Source organism: Scomber japonicus, chromosome 18 (assembly GCF_027409825.1).
Source record: "Scomber japonicus isolate fScoJap1 chromosome 18, fScoJap1.pri, whole genome shotgun sequence".
NCBI classification, from domain to species: domain Eukaryota; kingdom Metazoa; phylum Chordata; class Actinopteri; order Scombriformes; family Scombridae; genus Scomber; species Scomber japonicus.
This window is the reverse complement of record NC_070595.1, coordinates 22,054,640-22,074,544: the sequence shown is the minus strand read 5'-3', so window position 1 is coordinate 22,074,544 and position 19,905 is coordinate 22,054,640. Positions and strand designations below refer to the sequence as shown.

The window sequence follows — 19,905 nt, the reverse complement described above, 5'->3', positions numbered from 1 at the left end:
TTCAAGTAAGGTCAAAAGTTCTCAGTAGTTTTTCATTCTTTTTTTCCATTTTTTTTTGTTAAGTGCTTTGAGGGAAGCCTTGTACAATACATACATGCTATATTGACACACCAGAGGGAGAAAATGTTAATATTTATCGTTTTGATTTAGTATGATTTCTCAGTTAGCAAGTAGCATGCAAAGTTAATCCTGTGCTTCAACTACATTCATCTAGTAGTTGTTTCCTAAAGCTGGAAGTTTTGTTACAGATAGTCTGTATGGCTATTTGCTGTGTCATCTTGAATACAATGCATGTTGTGCATATGGACAGTTATTGGAGTGTCTCATCTCTGGTGACAAAATGGACCAGATGATTTAAGTTCAAATGGTCACAGTGATATTACAAACTAAGTCAAACCCATTTAATTAATCTAACTCTAACCTACAAGCTAAATATTTGATAAATTAATGTACATGTTGTGCTTCAGGATGGAATTAAAACTATGACATTTGTTAGAGATGAAAGTACATGATAAAAAATGAGAAATTCATTCCGCAAAACTGTTTTAGTTACACCAGTGTGAGTGCCATCATACCACAAAAAGACTTAAAAAAAATGGTGAAATGGTGAAACAAATGAAACCACTGCATGCACTTTAAACTTCTCTCATTTATTTTTTTAACTTTTATATTTGACTTAAACTATGGCTAGAAAGTCACTTATTTACATGTGCCAAGTACTTATTAGTAAACAAAGTGACACATGATTTATGTCATTTGTGTTTTTTATTGTTATGTATTTTAAACAGTAAACTTCAATATGAGTGAGTTTGCTAATCCAGCATATAGACCAAACATTTTTTTGAGGGTTGGGAGAAGACATACACAAGTGGGGACACATTGTCCTGACTAACCCCCTCCTTTGAATGCCCTTGACACTGTAGATGGTTATAAATGAGCCTCTGCACTAAGCCCTTGGACTGAAATACAACATGCCAAACACGTCTGGTGAGGAGGAGCTTGAGAAGCTTTAAAAGACCACGACCACAGGGTGGGAACACCGGGGGAACCAAAGGTGATGCAGGTTAAGATCTGTCCTTTTTCCTTTGTTTGGTTTCAATTTATAAAGAACACAGACAGAACATGAAAGGATCTCCTGTGAGCTTACTTAAAGGCTGAGTTTTCAGAATGTATGTTCAGGATGTTTTTCCTTTTAATTTCTTATATTAATACTCCTACCAATATTTTTAGCATATAGGGACTACAGACTGGGGTCCCTTGGGACTACAATAGAAGAATAAACTACAATAGGAAATAATCATCATAGCAAAATGTTAATGATAGATTATTAATAATTTAAGTGGATTACAGTTAATTGTTATATATTATATTGTTCTGCTCTGTTATGTTTTATTTTATTTTACTTAATTTTATTTACTACTCTACTTTATGTGTCAGTGGGTTTTATACTCATTTTTATTATTGTATTATTGCATTTTTACTTAATTTGATCTAACTTCTATTAATGTTATCAAGGTTTTATTTTCCATCTTATGTTACATTAATGCTTGTTACATGTCTTTATGTTATTTTATGTCCTATTAATGTGAAGCCCCTTGATGCTTTAAAAATGAAGTTATTATTTTTATTTTTATTATTATTACTACACTGTGCAAAAATATATACTTTGCCCCTATCTCCCTGATAGTGCTTCATACTATAAATTAAGACCCATGACAACTTAAAAAAAAAAAAAAAAACATGAATGAAATTAGAAATAGAAAACAATGATATGAAGCCGTTAGGAACAAATTGATTGACAAAGTCAAGATAGATAGAATAAAGCTCCTATGAGATGACAAAATGTATATTTGTGGAGTCTGTGTGTACCCCTGTCGGTAGGATTAGGGTTAATTTTGAAAGCATTCATTAACTGAAATATTCTTGTGAACATCAACATTTGTTATCACCTGCATTACACTTTGTTCAGAAGCAGGACTGGCATAAATTGGAGCTCTCACTAAAACTCCTTAACAACTTTGTTATGGGTGAGAGATGAGACATTTATTTTCCACACTTTGAAAATATAATTCTAGCATTGTGTAAGAAAATAACAACAGCTGCCAAATTAGTCAGTCATTCGTGTAAAAACATTATGACAGCTGTGGTGTAAGGGAACACCATTGACTTCAATCAAGCATATAATAGCTTTCTTCCTTTGTCATTCTAAACAGAGGAAATTGTCTTTACATCAGATGCCTTTGTGGCCACTCTTCTGCAGTTGTCTGTGAGCATAACAAAGCCAAAGTCAACTTCTAAAAATGTCTTGTGACACAAATGGACAACCAGTTAGTCTGCAGTGTCCATATAAATAGCTTCTGTTCTGGGGTACAACAACACGTGTGCTTCCTATGCACATTGTAAGGTGTTAGTGCCACAATCAATTAATCCTTCTTGGTGGTAACAATATACAGTCTACTGTGTACATTATAAAGTCACATCCACGTCCTTCAAAATGTGATTTTGTATAACAGCATAATATAACAGGGGCCACTGTAACTGTGCTGAACAAGTAAATAAATGGGCGAGAAATCATACCTTAATCTTCAAAGATTGTAAAGGGGAAAGAATTATTTAATTAAATGTGATATACCTGTACTTGGTCCCATACTGTTGCTCGAAATAAGCACTCCCAAGATTCAAACGTAGGTTTTCTCAATAGAATAACTTTTGTTTAATGGTGAGAATCTATGAAATAAAACTTATGATAAACTTCTGAAGTACAGCAGACTACTATCAGGCCTATTGTAGTTGTGCTGTAATGATGCATTAAGTTTGGCTTTGAAACATATATATATATATATATATATATATATATATATATATATATATACATATATGTATAGTTTAAAAAGCTATATATTAATTTGTAATTAACACTGACATGTACAAATTAATGTCAAAAACAAATCGATTTATTGACAGTAAATGTTGCCTCAGACACAAAATTATTAGTAGTGTCAACAAGCAACAACAATTTACTACACTTGAGTTACTGCAGCTGGCTGATGTGACATGAACCTGGTATCACTTCAAATAAGTCAGTTATGAGATTATATTTATGGATAGGCTTTCCTGGCTGGACTGGTCATGAATTTAGAGCGCTTTTAGGATTCCTATTAATTTGTACATGACTGTCACCTCTCTGAATATTTAGTGCACGGCGCACTATGACCAACAAATAGCAGCAGGAGAGTACTTAAATTCTTATGGTTGGTATGATTTTCATATTAAGCCGCATGGCATTCCATAACAGTCAGTGTCTCACTGTTACAAGTGTCAGTGACTGACTATAAAGTCACTCTGTCTGTCTCAAATGCTAACATTAGTGTTTCGATCTCTCTCTGCGACTGTTGTGTGTATAGTGTAATCTATCCCCACAACTAGAATACAGCTCTCTTATAATGTACTGTATGACTGTATTTTATTTGCCTGTCTACATAGTCTCAGTCAGCAGTGCAACCAATTTTAATACCATTTCATTTAGTTTTTAATTCATTGGTTTTTCAGTCACCTGTTGGTGTCATACTACAGACTACCATTCCTATCTTAAGCAATAGGCTTATGAATAAAACAACATAATAACAATAATAATAAATAATAAACCTCAAAACATCTTCATGGTAGGGTAATAAAATTGTTGGACATGGTTGAGGCAAAATCAGCCATTTTTTTTCTTTATATCAGTGATCATACTGCCTAGATTTCTGAGAATTTTTGGTGACCATTAACAGTTTAAAAAAGTCAGTCTGAAATTCGAATTAAATCAACTTTATTCTCAAAATGCTTTATTTACTGTGTGGGCAAGGTGATATTTCAGCTGACATTTAGCATATCTTTGAAAGGAGACATTTTGTTGTGGGACATGTCTGCTGGGTAACAAAGTTGGACTGAAGACCTTTAAAATCATGAAGGTTCATTATATATGGTTATTATTTGGCTTAATGCCTCTTCCTACCATCTTTCATTATGATCCTGGTATCATTTCAAATAAGACAGTAATGAGACTATGTTTATGGATAGGCCATCCTGTTTGGACAGGTCATAAATTTAGAGAGCTATTAGGATTCCTATTAATTTATAATGACTGTCACCTCTTTGAATATTTAGAGCATTGGGCACTATAGCCAACAAGTAGCAGCAGGGGAGTACTTAAATTCTTACAATGGCTTTGGGCTTATTTTAAGCCACTTGTCATTCCATAACAGTGAGTGTCTCACTGTAACAAATTACTGTAAAGTCTAAACATAATCTCACACAGCAACTTGCCATGTTAGCTTCTGTTGTATTTCTAGATGGGGGGCATGGGCAGGGAGGAGGCAGTGTCCCTGCAGCATACTGACACTTTTTTACAGACAAATTCTAAAATAAATCAATCAATAAAAGCACTAATACTAGTGAGTAAAAGTCCTGCATGAAAAAAATCTACTGTAGTGCATAAATATTAGCTACATTTGTATTTAAAGGGGCTAAATGCAATTTCAATTTCACCGCTAGACGTTGCAGCTGTGGACTGCATGTAACCAAAACAAAACTGGCTCAGGGGCACACACCCCCTTTCCATTTGTCTTCCCCTCGCTGTCCGTCCGCTCCTCCCTCTCTACTTGCCTGTTTTCAGTGACATTATAATGAATAGGCTATAGGCTTAATATTAATTTGCATCCAGCGTGCTGCGTGGCTGCTACCTCAATTATGAAATGCTAAGTTTATTGTCTGTGACTGTGACCCTCATAAAAGTAATGTTTTACCTGTAGCACTGCATACTACACAGGCATGACTCAGAAGAACATGCTTGCAATTTTTAATCATAGGCTGTGTTGTGATTTACTGGCACACAACAACACGCAAACACACACCTGTGCATTTTTTATGAGAGTAAACTGTCTGCCTATGTTTTTGCGCAACGTATGTGTTGGAGGCAACTGTGCTTGAGTACACTTGGGTTTGAGGTAATGTGAGTGTGGGCCAGCGGGGGACAGGGAAGGGGGGACATCCATGCTTCAGCACGGTACGGAACAATTGGCCCTAGTGTGAGTGCGCCCTGAAGCATTTTCCAACCACTGATGAAACAGCTGACTGAGGATACAACGGACCGTTGTGATGTCAAGTAACGAAGTAAGTACATGCAAGCAAAAGTAACATAGTATCTCACCTTCTGTTCATATGATATCAAACGAAAAGTTGTGCACTACTTTTCGTATGATATCATACGAATCTAAATCATCTAAGTACATGCAGTGACACAAGTGATCAGTGCGCCAAATCTCACGGCTGTTCTTAAAATAGCCCTGAAATGTAATCTGATTAAAGTCTAGTTATCCACGAATATTATATATTACTTAAAAAATATAAACGCTATATTATTAAAGATTTAACCAGGAGATTTGACCACTTTTGTGTCTTTATATGTCCCAGAAAGACCGGCTAATTCACTGACGATTTTATTTATATCATCAACATTTCTTAACACAAAAACAGGAAAGTGTCCTGGATAACTCACTGAAATGTTGGGTGAATGTTATGACCATTAATTTTTATTATTTCACTTTCAATTGTTAGAAATACGTGTTGTTTCAGCCACTTTGGACATTAGCGGAAGTGGCTACTTTAGCCTACCCATGGTCAAAAATATAGTTGTAATGGGTTTTAATAGGAACATTTTTGTCCTTAAGAGTCTTTTGTTTGAAATAAAAATAAAGAAATTAAAATGAATTTCCTTGGAGAACGTGATGCCATATGTATGAACACAGCCTAAGTTATCAAAAAAATAAAAATATAAAAGCCAAAAATGTCCTTAGTGAGGCACAAGGATAAAGATAAACTACAGAGTAAATAATACAGAGTAAATATTATTATATTTTGAGAAAACATTTTTATTGAATAAACACAGTGTAAGAAGACAATTAAACAGCTAGTTCATATTTTATGAACCAACGGCTCCAAAAGGATGTCTCTTATTCAGCAGCTTCAGACTAGAAAGAAAACAAGAAAGAAGATTCAGCATATATACAATACAGACAATAAAAAGTAAATTAAAATGGAATGAAAATATGTGGCTTATAAAGAAATTGAAATACCCCATTAAAATAAGGTGCCCACATAATCATCTTTGTGAAATATTATCACATGGTTACCTTTCCATGATCACGGCTCTTGGCTCTCAGCTTGTTGACCTGGGACTCAGCGATGTCAGCACGCTCCTGAGCTTCCTCCATCTCATGCTGGACCTTCCTGAACCTGGACAAATGAGTGTTGGCCTGCTCCTCCTGTGAAGGGTTGGGAGTTGAAGTATGTTTTATGTATTAACTTACATTATTTTAGTATGGTTTATTTCTGTAATTATTAATTTGTGCTAAATTCCTGTATAAAAAAATTATAGAAACAATTGACTCACAGCCTCCTCAGCCTGTCTCTTGTAAGCCTTCACTTTGAGCTGCAGCTTATCCACCAGATCCTGAAGTCTGTGCACATTCTTCTTGTCCTCCTCAGTCTATACAAAATAAGCAATGTTAATGATTCAGTATAGAAAGAAAATTTCAAAATTAAGAAATCATGTTTTTTTCATGTTTTTCAGTTTTCAAGAAATTACCTGGTAGGTCAGCTCCTTTACTCTCCTCTCATATTTGCGGACTCCCTTAACAGCATCAGCTCCACGTCTCTGCTCAGCTTCAACCTCAGTTTCCAGTTCACGAACCTGTAATGTGATGATGCATAGTATGTCAAAACCTTGTGAATGAATTTCAGGAGTGAGAAAGGTTTAATTAATTCCACATATTGAAAGTGCGAAACTGTGACTGACATCCTAAAGCAGATATATTAAGAGTATACCCTTGACTCCAGTTTCTGGAGCTGCTTCTTGCCACCCTTCATGGCCAGGTTCTCAGCCTCATCCAGACGGTGCTGCAGGTCCTTGACTGTGACCTCCAGGTTCTTCTTCATCCTCTCCAGGTGAGCACTTGTGTCTTGCTCCTTCTTCAGCTCCTCAGCCATCATGGCAGCCTGAAATGATGGACAGGATGCATAAAAAAGTGTTTTGTGAAGTGCAGCTAAATTTCATAAAAAGAAGACTCATAAACAAACTCACATCAGTGATAGCCTTTTTGGCTTTCTCCTCAGCATTTCTTGCTTCCTGAACTGCATCGTCCACTTCACCCTGAACCTGTACAAAGTCGGTCTCCAGCTTCTTCTTGGTGTTCAGCAGGCTGGTGTTCTGAATATTAAAAAAGTCACATTTAATTTGATAATTGTTATGTATAAGAGCTAGTATGTATACTATGTTCATTATGTATTAAGACATTTTTTTGTTAACTATTGAATATAAACCTGAGAGTGAAGCAGTCCAACACGTTCACTAGCATCAACCAACTCCTGTTCAGCCACTTTGCGTCCCCTCTCTGTCTGCTCCAGAGCGGCTCTGAGCTCCTCAATCTCAGCCACCATCAGGCCATTTCTGCGCTCCACCATGGCAACCTGCTCCTTCATGTCTTCCTGTCCTCTGACAGCATCATCAAGGTGCAGTTGGGCATCCTGACATGTGGAAGAGTAGAAGACTTAACTTTCTTTGCTCTGTAAGATTTTTTTATTCATTGATCAGACAAAACTCACCTTGAGTTGTCCCTGGACATTCCTCAGTTGTTTCTGGGACTCAGCAGCCTGCCTGTTAGCATGACTCAGCTGAATCTCCATCTCATTCAGATCTCCCTCCATCTTCTTCTTGACTCTCAGAGCATCATTCCTGCTCCTGACCTCAGCATCGAGAGTGCTCTGCATGGAGTCAGTCACCCTCTGGCTGTTCCTCTTGATCTGCTCCATCTCCTCATCCTTTTCTGCCAGCTTCCTGTCTACTTCACCTTTGATCTGGTTAAGCTCAAGCTGAACGCGGAGAATCTTGGCTTCCTCATGTTCCAGTGTGCCCTTAAGGAAAAGGTTTAACATTTACCAGTCTTTTCTCAGAAAATTTCAAGAAAAATTTAAATGAATATATGTCATTGGAGCAAGTAGTCTAATATTGTAATGTAGAGTTTTACCTCTGCTTCCTCCAGTGCTGACTGAATTTCAGTCTTCTCAGTCTCCACAGTCTTCTTGGCTTTCTCCAGCTCATGGATGCTCTTTCCAGTCTCACCAATCTGTTCAGTCAGGTCTGAGATCTCCTCTGTAGAACACCAAAAGCCAAAATCCAGCTTAGAGAAATTTAGACCACAAAACCTCATAACCTACACCTATAGAGGTCAAGGAAGAACTCTTACAACCATTATATTTACATTAAATATTGTGGGATATTTGCACTTACGCTGCAGGTTCTTGTTCTCTCTCTTCATGGTCTCCAGATGATCCAGAGCCTCCTCATAAGAGTTCTTCATCTTGAACAGTTCAGTGCTGAGAGAGCGAGCCTCCTTCTGGGCTCCTTCCAGCTCTGCCTGGCCTTCCTCATATTTCTGTTTCCATTCTGCAAGGACCTAGAATTATATAGATTAATAACAATGATTAATTACCAAGACACATTTGTGTTTCATTCAAACCAGTGTGGTTCTGATTTCTTGTTACCTTATCAAAGTTCCTCTGCTTCTTGTCAAGGTTGGCAGCCAGAGAATTAGCTCTCTCTACATCAATCATGAGGTCCTCTACTTCACCCTGTAACCTCTGCTTGGTCTTCTCCAGAGAGGCACACTTTGAGTTCACAGCCTCAATGGACTCCTCAGCATCCTGCAGACGCTGGGCAAGCTTTTTCCTGTAGTGAAGAATTTGTTTACACTTAACAGCATGTTGATAGTAAAATATGTGGAACGTTTTCTGGAAAAGCAAGCAATTGAATTAAAGATTAATTTAAATTGACTTACTTGGACTCCTCCAGCTCCTCAGTGCGCTGGATAGCATCAGTCTCATATTTGGTTCTCCACTGAGCCACTTCACTGTTGGCCTTGGACATTCCTCGCTGCAGCTCAGCTTTAGCCTCTTGCTCCTCCTCAAACTGCTCTCTGAGCAGATCGCAGTCATGGCGGGCTGATTGAACACCATGGGCCAGGGCATTCTTGGCCTAATAAACATGGCAAGAGGCATTTTAATTGATCTATTATGTATACAAATATCAACATTTTCTCTAAATACAAAAAGTTTGTGGTGAAACATGTTGATTTAGTCATTAAGCGTGGCACAATTTACTTTTAAATCAGATTTGTTATTTAGTGTAGTATGTTAGATTTAGATTCCAGGAATTTAGGTGGTGCTTAGTGAGGAAGGTGAAACAGGTGTGTTAGCAGGCTTAAGTCACGAAAGAAAAGATGGCAACTCTACATGTAGAGGAATAGGTCCATTTCCCTAAATCCCCTGATGAGTTGAATGATGATAACATTCCTTAACAAGCAATCCAACATTCACAGCTACTTTGTGCACTGATTGGCCTAGTATGGAAATTAATAATGCATAGTATATTGACATGTAAACTTGTTATACCTTCACTTCCTCCTCAACATGTCTCTTCAACTCCTCAATCTGCTGAGTGTAAGCCTGTTTGCCCCTGGTCAGCTGGGAAACAAGAGCATCTTTCTCCTCAAGCTGGCGAGAAAACTCACCTGGAAGACAAAATGTAAATGTGTCATTTATCAAAAAAATATGTTTTTTTGAATACTTGTTTTTTTTTAAATCACAGGTGACTCACCATTCTCTGTCTGCAGTCTTGCCCTCTGTGCATTAATGTCATTCAGCTGGCGCACATTCTCATCATTTTTGGACTTAATCTCACTCAGCTGGTCCTCAAGAGTTCTGCACATCTTTTCCAAGTTGCCCTATAAAAAACAAAACACAATGTATTTAGAAATATTTACATGAACAAATCACATCTAAGTTGCGTTTTGGGGAAAATCAGTGCATACCTTTGTTTTAGCTACAGCCTCCATGTTGCTGGAAAGATCATCAATCTCCATCTTGTACTCGCTCTTCTCCTTCTCCAGCTTCTGCTTGACACGCTGGAGGTTGTCAATCTGCTCTCCCAGCTCTGCAACACTGTCGGCCTGCTTCTTGCGGAGAGCTGCTGCGGTAGCTTCATGCTGGAGGGTTGACTCTTCAAGGTCACGGCGCAGCTTCTGGAACTCAGCCTCACGCTTCTTGTTCATCTCAATCTGAGCGGCTGTTGCTCCACCAGCTTCCTCAAGCCTCTCACTGATCTCCTCAAGTTCCCTGGAGAGGTCAGCCCTCTGCTTCTCCACCTTAGCCCGAGCAGCCCGTTCAGCTTCGATTTCTTCTTCCAGTTCCTCAATACGTGCCTAGGTTTGATGATTGTAATATAAAGAAGGCTTGTTAACTAGAACAAACTGGAATCAATGGTTTTTCCGTCACTGAGTATAATATTGATGTCAAATACTAACTTGGAGCTCTTTGATCTTCTTCTGAAGCTGAGCACCAAGAGACTGTTCATCCTCAATCTTGCTGAGCAGCTGGCTGGTCTCAAACTCCTTCCTGGAATAGAAAAAAAGGTATTGCTGTTGTGTTTCATTATTGTAATAAATCAATGTCAGGATTCAAGATAAAAACAGAGAACTTACTTCTTGATTTTCTCCTCAGATTGCTGCTTGTCATTTTCCAGATCCATTATGGATTCCTGGGACAGTTTCAGATCTCCCTCAAGCTTCCTCTTGGCTCTCTCAAGGTCCATACGGAGCTTCTTCTCTTGCTCCAGTGATCCCTCAAGCTTTTGAGATAATGTTATATTGCTGACATGAAATAATGTTTTGAATTTTTATCATAGAATGTTGATTCTCACACACAAGTTAACAATAAAAAGACTTTATCAAAAGCAAAGTTTTCTCACATCATCCACTTGTTGTTCCAGCTTAGTCTTGGCCTTGGTCAGAGTGTTGACTTTGTCCTCCTCTGCCTGGAGATCATCCAGTGTTTGTTGGTGAGCCTCTTGGAGGGCTTTCTTCTCCTTGGTCAACTTGGCAAGAGACTCATCTTGAGATGCCATCTCCTCTGTCAGGTTTTTCACCTGAAAGTATCAGGGAAGATCCATTACTTCCATCACTTTATAACCATATGTTTGAAAGCTAATATCAAATAAATACAGGATTATGATTCCAACCTTGTTTTCAGTTGCATGTTTCTCCTTCTCCACTTTAGCCAAGGTGAGCTCCAAGTCATCAATATCTTTCTTCAGCTCAGAGCATTCATCCTCCAGCTTCCTCTTCTTGCCAGTCAGCTCAGCATTGATTTCCTCTTCATCTTCCAGTCTCTCAGTTGTCTCTTTGAGTTTGGCCTCAAGTTGGATCTTGCTCTTAATCAGACCTTCACACCTTTCTTCAGCATCTGAGAGATTCTCACATTCCTAAGATTTGAACATACATGTGGTATTAGTTTGGATGATAAATATTTCTAAACATCTAAAATTGTCTGAGTGTGCATTTAACTCACAGATGCCACTTGCAGTTGCAGGTCATTCTTTTCCTGCAGCAGGGAAACCATCTTCTCCTCCAGCTCCTTCTTCTTGGCCAGAGCAGTAGCCAGGTCGGTCTGCATCTTCCCATAGTTTTCCTTCATCGCAGCCAGCTCCTTCTCAGTCTCAGCACTCTTCAGAAGAGGCTTGATCTTGAAGTACAGATTCATCCATGGCCAGTTTTTCACATTCATGAATGAACGGACATTGTACTGAACAGTGAAGACGGCATCTCTGGAAAATGAATATGAATAAAGTGTAACTTTTCTGTAATGTTATTTCATTAAAAAAAACCCAGCTGTTATGAATAGAACAGTTAAGTGTACTGTACGATAATCGTACCTCCTCTCCATCATCTGTACAAACTCTGTCCTCATGAGGTATCCTCTGCAGAGAGCTTGAGTCATGGTCACCAGACTAGCCAGTTTTTCATCTCTCATCTCCTCCAGACCACCCAGCAGACCAGCTTTGAAGAACACCTGTGTGGTTGTTTGAAAGGACTCAGTAATCAGCATTCACTGATACAAAAGGATGTATGTACATACCATATCTTGATATTGTTCATAGAAATTAACCTTTGTGTGTCCAAACTTGTACTGAGTGTGATCCACATCAATGGAGCCTAGCAGCTTCTCAGCAGCTTTCTTGTTGTCAATGAACTGTCCCTCAGGGATGACGCTGGCATTCAATACTTTGTATCTACAAGAGAATATTGTGTTGTTACTTACAATGACCCCACATCTTGGCGGGCTGTTTTTAACTCAACTGAAAATCAACTTGATTTGCTTTTATTAAATTATATCACCTCTGCTTGAAGTCCCCATAGAGGATTCTGCTGGGGAAGCCCTTTCTGCAGATTCTGATGCCTTCCAGCACACCGTTACACCTCAGCTGATGGATGACCAAGAAGTTCTCCATAAGACCTGAAAGTTCCAAAATCATATTCAAAATGTTTGTTTTCATCAATGTGTCACATTCAGGGTTCAACATTAGGCCAGGTGCTTCTTACCTGGGGTCTTTGATTCATTAGGAATGAGACAACGGACAAAATGAGGATGAGTGCTCCTCAAGTTGGTCATCAGCTTGCCCAAGTTCTCCTGTGGATCAGCAACACAAGAAAAATGGTCAACAGTATTTCAGGATTATGGTTGTAATAGTTTAAAGTATGAAACAATACATACCCTGAAAAGAGCAGACACAGTCTGGAAGGAACCACCCTTCTTCTTTCCAGCCTTTTTGCCACCAGCAGCAGCAGGCTCTGTTTTCACAAACATTAAATTTAATTAATGGCAATGAATAAGTAATTTTTGTAGGATCTCTTTTAAATTTTCTCTGTGTCAATTAATCAGCAGCTTTATTCAAGGCCTGAACCAAGTGTAACAGACACATGATTTCTCGCTTCTCTCTACAAAAATAGTGAATGTCATATAACATCATAATTTGCAACTGATTAGCCTGCTAATAGCTCATGTAAATGTCATTATTGTTGATCACTTTCTTGTACAGGCGGTAATAAAAAATATTATTTTAAATTGTGGTTAAAAATACATATCACCTGTACTGTTACTCCTCCATTCTACTCAATCTTATTTCTCACCTTCTGCACCATATTTCGCATACAGGAAGCACAGAAGTTTGTTGGAGGCCTTCTGGTAGAGCTGGATAACTGAGTCATTCAGGGGGTCCTTGTTCTTGTCCAACCAGCCACTGATATTGTAGTCCACTGTACCAGCATAGTGAACCAGGGAGAAGTGAGCCTCAGGGGCGCCCTTTTTAGGCTTTGGCTTCTCAAAGGCCTTGGTTTTGCCAAGATGCTGATCATGCAGCTTGTTCTTGAAAGAAGTGTCAGAGGCCTTGGGGAACATGCACTCCTCTTCAAGGATGGAGAAAATGCCCATTGGCTGAGGGTGAAAAAAAGAAATTTCACATCAAAGGTTTAACAGTTGAAGTGAACATTTGCATGATTCAAAAAAATCACTTTGACTTGATTGACTACTTACCTTCTCAATAAGCTCAATGCAGGCAGCCAAGTCCATACCAAAGTCAATGAACTCCCAGATAATGCCTTCTTTCTTGTACTCCTCTTGCTCCAGGACAAACATGTGGTGGTTGAAGAACTGTTGCAGTTTCTCATTGGTGAAGTTGATGCACAATTGCTCCAGGCTGTTGAACTGTAATAATGGTGACATAATGAGTCATAGAAAAACAATGTTGATGTGATGCAACTCAAATATTCTTCAAATCACTCACATCAAAGATCTCAAATCCAGCGATATCCAACACTCCAATGAAGAACTGTCTTGGCTGCTTTGTGTCCAGCATCTCATTGATACGGATGACCATCCACAAGAACATTTTCTCATAGACAGACTTGCACAGAGCGCTGACAGCATTGTTGACCTAGAAATAAAGATTTTAGAATGATCACAATCATATTTTCTTGTTAAAATGGAACTATTGCCATTTTATTTGTTCAAATATTAAACTTTCTTTATCTTACCTGTGGCACAGTCTGACCTTTGGTCACCATCTCATTTCCAACCTTGACTCTGGGGTAGCACAGAGCTTTCAACATATCAGCTGAGTTCAGGCCCATGAGGTAGGCGATTTTATCAGCCACTGATGGGAAGACAAAGCGTTAGCCATCTGTGAACTTGGATATGTTTACAAATATATGTTACATATTAATCTATGCTAGATTTTCTATAAAATATGATTATCCGAGTTACCCTCAGTGCTATCAGGTTCAGCTTGCTCCTCGCGCTGCTTCTGCTTGAATTTCATGTTGCCATGATGCATCACAGCACCAGTCAGCTTGTAGATGCCCTGCTTCTCCTCATTATTGAAGCCCAAAATGTCAATAGCAGTCTACATTGAACATGAAGAAGAGTTATTGGTATTTCAAAAAACTTCCCAGTTGCATTAAGCATGCTAGATATACTTAACTAAAATGTTTTCTTACATCTGTTGCAATGAACTCCTCCACATCATCAATGCTCTTCACAGTGATTTCACCCTGACTGACCATTGGGTAGTCATAGGGGTTGGTGGTGATCAGAAGAGCCTCTATAGGAGCACAGTAAAATACACATCATTGCTTGGTCTTGTCTCTGGCATTATTTAAGTTTCAGTGTCAAATTCACAAAGTAACATACCCAGGAGCGCAGGTTGGTGGCCAGTCATCAGCTGATAGAAGATGTGGTAGCTCCTTTCAGCAGACAACTGGAAGGTTACACGGGACTTCTCCAGCAGATCTAACAAAAACAAATTTAACCAGAGACTGTTTAATCACTCCATTACAGTTTAAAACTGTTACTTTATCAAAAATATATGACACTCCAGATTAATCTTGATTCACATCATGGTTGAAACTTACAAGTTTCAATATCAGCTGAAGCCAGCTTTCCAGTAGAGCCAAAGTGGATTCTGATGAATTTACCCTAGACAGCCAGATCATTGATAACATCAGCTTTTGTAATTTAACAAGAACATGTCTTGAGATGTTCCCTGGATTACTTACAAAACGAGAGGAGTTGTCATTCCTCACAGTCTTGGCATTACCATAGGACTCCAGCAGAGGGTTGGCTGCAACAATTTGGTCCTCAAGGGAGCCCTGCAAGAGAGGATTTGAGTTACATGGGCTAAATATTCACATTTACCTTCCTCTGACAAACAATTTCATATTAAACAAACAATTTACCTGCATCTTTCCAGGAGTTGGCTCAGCTTTCTTGGCTCCAATAGCTGCAATTGTTGCAAAGTACTGGATGACACGTTTGGTGTTGACAGTCTTTCCTGCACCGGATTCTCCACTGGGGTATAAGAGACACATGTCAAGATTCTGCTTTATTATCATTATATGATTTAGTATTACAGTTTCTGTTATACTTACGTGATCAGGATAGACTGGTTCTCACGATCTGAAATACAAACATAGACATTTCACATGAATTTCTTTTTTGTAATTCAATACTCAATAAGTTTATGTGTAAACTTTATTCTACACGATTTAACACTGCTAACTTTAATTTTACCTGTGTGCATGAACTGATAGGCATTATCAGAGATGGAGAAGATGTGAGGTGGTGCCTCAATCCTCTTCTTGCCTCTGTATCCTGACACAACTATAGCATCATACACAGGAAGCCACTTGTAGGGATTCACAACAACGCAAAAAAGCCCAGAATAGGTCTGTAATAGCACAAATAGAAAATAAACATAGTGTTAACATTTAGATAGTCAGATATAAATACTCATTGCATTAATTAAGCGGAAACTCACGTAGATCATCCAGGATGCAAAACGCTCTTTGAGGTTATACAACACAGTAGGCTCGTTGAGGTGGGTCATCATGACCATGTCCTCAATTTTATCAAACTTTGGAGGGTTCCTGGGGAAGATTTCATCTTCTTTTACAGTGAGTTCCTGGAAAAAGAGAAACAGTAAAAGTGGTTTTCCTAAGATTTATTTTTCAAATTTAGAGTTCATCAGATGGATGTCCTTGTTAACCACTGTGTCAGTATGAACCCATAGCCACTAATTCATTTTCACTACATTTTAAACAAATGTAAATTGGAAAAAATGAGAAACCCCAACATAGAAAGGGTATTCTTTGGAAATATACCTACCTTTCCACAGTCAGTCTTAACTGTGGCTTTGCCACCATCTCTCTTCACAAGTTTACCCTTGAGATACATTTCTTCCTTATCCGCCACAAAGAAGGCAGTTTTGGCATCAAAAGGAGCAGTTTGAGCCTCAATCCTCTCCTTTTCTGGCTTCCGGAGGTAGATGGCCGCCGGGCCATAGCACTCCATCTCTGCGTCTGTGCTCATGGTGGCACTTTAGTGGAGACTGAAAAGATCACAGAAATATCAGCATAATGTAAAAATGTAAATCTATCCATCTGATGTTGGAGATTTGACATGTTTTACCTCAACTGGCTCCAAAAAACGATGACTGGTACAGTATTTGGTGGAGTGTCAAGATGCTATAAAAAACATGAGTACAATAATTTTTTCAGTTTGTTTTTCTCATTTTAAATCTTACTTGCAGAATGTCAGTTTGAGAGCTGTCAAGTGTGAAGGTCGTAAAACTTATTCACTTAACTAATAAGTGCCACCTGTACTCAATTCAATCATCAATTTTCAAAACTGACTTCCACAACCAGAGAAATATTACTGCTCTTAATGATCACTTAATATACAGTATGTGTTGAGACAGGGTATGTACTGGACATAACTAATTATAATTATTATACTAAAGAGTATTTCAAGAAATTGTTTTGAAATAATGTAGATATGCCATGAAATTCCACCTGAAACAAAGATAAATCAGACAAAGAAATATGGACAAAATACATTTGTAATTACCTTACCGACTGATCAAAAGGAGTTAAAACTGAGATCATAGTCAATACACTCACCTGTGTTGGGTGCCTACCAGTTCATGTAGAAGTCCAGGGCTGCTGCTTTTATAGAGGGTGGGAGTGCTTGGTCAGCTGCAGTCTCTGACTCAGTTTGGTCATGGCCTCATCCTGTTGCTTATTTTGTAGCAGTGATGTGTATGCAGCTTGTAAGAATTTTCATGTGTGACTAGAATTTGAAAATCATATAATGCTTTATGATGTTATGCTAATTGATTTGATTTGATTGCAAATGTGAGTTTGACAAAAACAATGTGGGGTTAAAAATATTAAGTACAATGTTATAAAATTTGACCGATGTTTTGTAAGAAAGTGGAATATTTACAGTAGAATGGACTACATTACCTATAAACACTATCAATTTCAATTATACTGGAACAAATACCTTCCTCACTGCTGTACTGATTTACTTTAACATGCCAGCTTTTATCAGAGATGTTGACTGTGGACATATATTGTGGTCATTAAGGGTCTGCTTCAGGAAGTATATGTATATAATTATCTAGAGCAACAGATGTCAATGAGTTATGAACTTGCCGTTACAAATGTTGGTCCACTACTGCCTCCAATGCAGGCATGGAATGATGGCCAAATTTTATCATTCATTACATAGTGCAGAATATGGTTTGTGTACAGTTCCAATAAATGTATCTTGATTTAAAGCACACGAAAGATGAAACGTAGTTAATACCCTTGGGGGTTGGTTTTGGAGACCCATCAAGATTCCACTGGTATTCAGTTGCAGGACACTGCATATTTAAGATCTTTGAGAGTTCACTCTTAAATGGCATTAATATCAGACAGTTGTCAGCACATGTTAATCTTCAATCTTTATATCATCTTTAATATAAACTATATTCTAAGTCTGGGGAAAGTTAAGTGTAATGCTTAATAATATTTGATACTTAATACTGGTAACTCTACATTTACCAAAACTTTCATTGTGCTCACAAAATCTTTCTATGTTCTTGTGTGTGTCAGTAATACTGAAAGAATACTATATAAATACCATATTCAAAGCTGTATTTAATCATGGTTTATTGTATTTGATCTTATTAACATAAACTTGACAATTTGGAAATAAAAGCACTTTATTAGTTAAGATAACATCAGATTCATCTTTTTAAAGGGCAATGTCAGATACTGTATGGAACTTGATTTTGGAAATATGCCAAAATATTTGTTGTCTACAGTTACTGAACTTTGGCACATCTCATATTCCTGTAAGAAAATTAAAGATGAAGTACCATCCATAAAAGTTCACCTTTTATGTGTCTCCCTAAATGGACATGAAAATGGTTGGCATCTCATTTGAGAGCAAGCCCAAAATAAATTCCATATGCAAAATGAACTTCATCCAAAATCACATTTGATACTAAAGAAGCATGATGCAAGTGTCCTGGCACATGATGACTTATGCTCACTATGGCAATTTTTAGTCCATTGGCTCACTGCAGAATATATATATATATATATATATATATAAAAGCTTCTTTGCTACTGATACTAATTGCAGAAGCTCACATCATAATTTCAGAATGTATATTTCTATATATATACAAGAATGGATATACAGTCATGGCCAAAAATATTGGCTCCCTTGCAATTCTGTCAGAAAATACACCACCTCTCCCAGGTATTCACGTGTTTATTTATTTTGTTTGCATTAGAACAACATAAAAAACAGAGAAAAAAAGTTTCACACAGAACTCAAAAAATGGACTGGACAAAATTATTGGCACCTTGTCAAAATTGTAAGAAATAAAGAGGTGTGGACAATATAGAGATCACACTTGCAGTTAAAATGGAGAAAACTTGACTCAACCTTAGTGTGGTGTGTCTGTGTGTAACACATTGAGCATGGAGAAAATATAGAAGAGCAAAGAGTTGTCTGACGATTTGAGAGCCAAAATTGTGGAAAAACATGGACAATCTGAAGAGTACAAGTCCATCTCCAGAGATCTGAATGTTCCTGTGTCCACTGTGTGCAATGTCATCAAGAAGTTTAAAGCCCATGGCACCAGAGCTAACCTCCCTGGACGTGGACTAAGGAGAAAAATTGATGAAAAATGACAATGAAGGATTGTTTGAATGGTGGAAAAAGAACCTTGATCAACTTCCAAACAAATTCAAGCTGACCTGCAGACACAGGGTACAACAGTGTCAGCTCACACTATCGGTCGCATCTGAATGAAAAGGGACGCTATGGTAGGAGACCAAGGAAGACACCACTACTGACACGTGACAAAGCCAAAATCCCTCTCGGAGAATGTACATCATGGTACTGTTTACAGAAAACTAAATGAGGCCTTCAAAGAAAAGAACACGGTCCCTTTGGTCAAATATGGTGGACATTCACAGATGTTTTGGGGTTGTTTTGCTGCTTTTGCCACTGGATGTGAATGGCATGAAATCTGATGACTACCAAAGAATTTTGGGGCATAACATTCCCCAGTTCCCAGTGTCAGAAAGCAGACTCTCTACAAAGAGGTCAGAGGTCATGGGTGTTCCAGCATGACAATGACCCAAAACAGACATAAAAAAACACTCAGAAATGGTTAAAGACAAAGTACTGTAACAATGAGTCCAGATGTGACAGCCGGAGAACACCTGTGCAGAGATCTCAAAACAGCAGCTGGGAAAAGGCATCCTTCAAATCTGAAACACCTGGAGCAGTTTTCAAATGAAGAGTTGTCCAAAATTCCAGTAGAGAGGTGTAAGAAACTCAGTGATAGTTACAGGAAGCGATTGATTTCAGTTATTTTTTCCAAAGGGTGTGCTACCAAACATTAAGCTGAGGGTGCCGATAATTTTTTGAGTTTTTTGTGGAATTTGATCAAGTTTGACTTTTTTTTCTTAGTTTTTTTGTGTTGTTCCAATGCAAACAAAGGAAATAAACATGTGAATACCAAATCATTCGAAGTTGCAATATATTTCTGGGAGAAGTGGTGTATTATCTGACAGAAGTGCAGGGGTGCGAATATTTTTGGCCATGACTTTATGTGGTGCTGTATGTGCA

General features: G+C 38.0%; 1 protein-coding gene across 1 annotated transcript in view; it reads right to left on the bottom strand.

The window, feature by feature from the left end:
* Positions 1 to 16,296, bottom strand: part of LOC128379520 (myosin heavy chain, fast skeletal muscle-like) — a 28,652-nt gene extending 12,356 nt beyond the window's left edge. The window contains exons 1-39 of the mRNA XM_053339160.1: positions 16,093 to 16,296; positions 15,746 to 15,889; positions 15,499 to 15,655; positions 15,357 to 15,384; positions 15,165 to 15,276; positions 14,985 to 15,077; positions 14,841 to 14,904; positions 14,620 to 14,718; positions 14,427 to 14,530; positions 14,194 to 14,332; positions 13,965 to 14,083; positions 13,715 to 13,864; positions 13,465 to 13,635; positions 13,062 to 13,365; positions 12,646 to 12,722; positions 12,474 to 12,561; positions 12,270 to 12,387; positions 12,040 to 12,163; positions 11,807 to 11,943; positions 11,443 to 11,698; positions 11,114 to 11,356; positions 10,844 to 11,020; positions 10,578 to 10,723; positions 10,401 to 10,491; positions 9,909 to 10,298; positions 9,695 to 9,821; positions 9,490 to 9,608; positions 8,877 to 9,073; positions 8,584 to 8,767; positions 8,330 to 8,495; positions 8,067 to 8,191; positions 7,645 to 7,953; positions 7,363 to 7,566; positions 7,124 to 7,249; positions 6,868 to 7,038; positions 6,629 to 6,733; positions 6,434 to 6,529; positions 6,174 to 6,305; positions 5,971 to 6,011 (exon numbers count right to left, since the gene is read on the bottom strand). Of these exons, the coding sequence (XP_053195135.1) occupies positions 5,994 to 6,011; positions 6,174 to 6,305; positions 6,434 to 6,529; positions 6,629 to 6,733; positions 6,868 to 7,038; positions 7,124 to 7,249; positions 7,363 to 7,566; positions 7,645 to 7,953; positions 8,067 to 8,191; positions 8,330 to 8,495; positions 8,584 to 8,767; positions 8,877 to 9,073; positions 9,490 to 9,608; positions 9,695 to 9,821; positions 9,909 to 10,298; positions 10,401 to 10,491; positions 10,578 to 10,723; positions 10,844 to 11,020; positions 11,114 to 11,356; positions 11,443 to 11,698; positions 11,807 to 11,943; positions 12,040 to 12,163; positions 12,270 to 12,387; positions 12,474 to 12,561; positions 12,646 to 12,722; positions 13,062 to 13,365; positions 13,465 to 13,635; positions 13,715 to 13,864; positions 13,965 to 14,083; positions 14,194 to 14,332; positions 14,427 to 14,530; positions 14,620 to 14,718; positions 14,841 to 14,904; positions 14,985 to 15,077; positions 15,165 to 15,276; positions 15,357 to 15,384; positions 15,499 to 15,655; positions 15,746 to 15,889; positions 16,093 to 16,296 (5,814 nt within the window). The 3' untranslated portion in view covers positions 5,971 to 5,993. The remainder of the gene's footprint in view (positions 1 to 5,970; positions 6,012 to 6,173; positions 6,306 to 6,433; positions 6,530 to 6,628; positions 6,734 to 6,867; positions 7,039 to 7,123; positions 7,250 to 7,362; positions 7,567 to 7,644; positions 7,954 to 8,066; positions 8,192 to 8,329; positions 8,496 to 8,583; positions 8,768 to 8,876; positions 9,074 to 9,489; positions 9,609 to 9,694; positions 9,822 to 9,908; positions 10,299 to 10,400; positions 10,492 to 10,577; positions 10,724 to 10,843; positions 11,021 to 11,113; positions 11,357 to 11,442; positions 11,699 to 11,806; positions 11,944 to 12,039; positions 12,164 to 12,269; positions 12,388 to 12,473; positions 12,562 to 12,645; positions 12,723 to 13,061; positions 13,366 to 13,464; positions 13,636 to 13,714; positions 13,865 to 13,964; positions 14,084 to 14,193; positions 14,333 to 14,426; positions 14,531 to 14,619; positions 14,719 to 14,840; positions 14,905 to 14,984; positions 15,078 to 15,164; positions 15,277 to 15,356; positions 15,385 to 15,498; positions 15,656 to 15,745; positions 15,890 to 16,092) is intronic.
* Between the last annotated feature and the right edge of the window lie 3,609 nt (positions 16,297 to 19,905).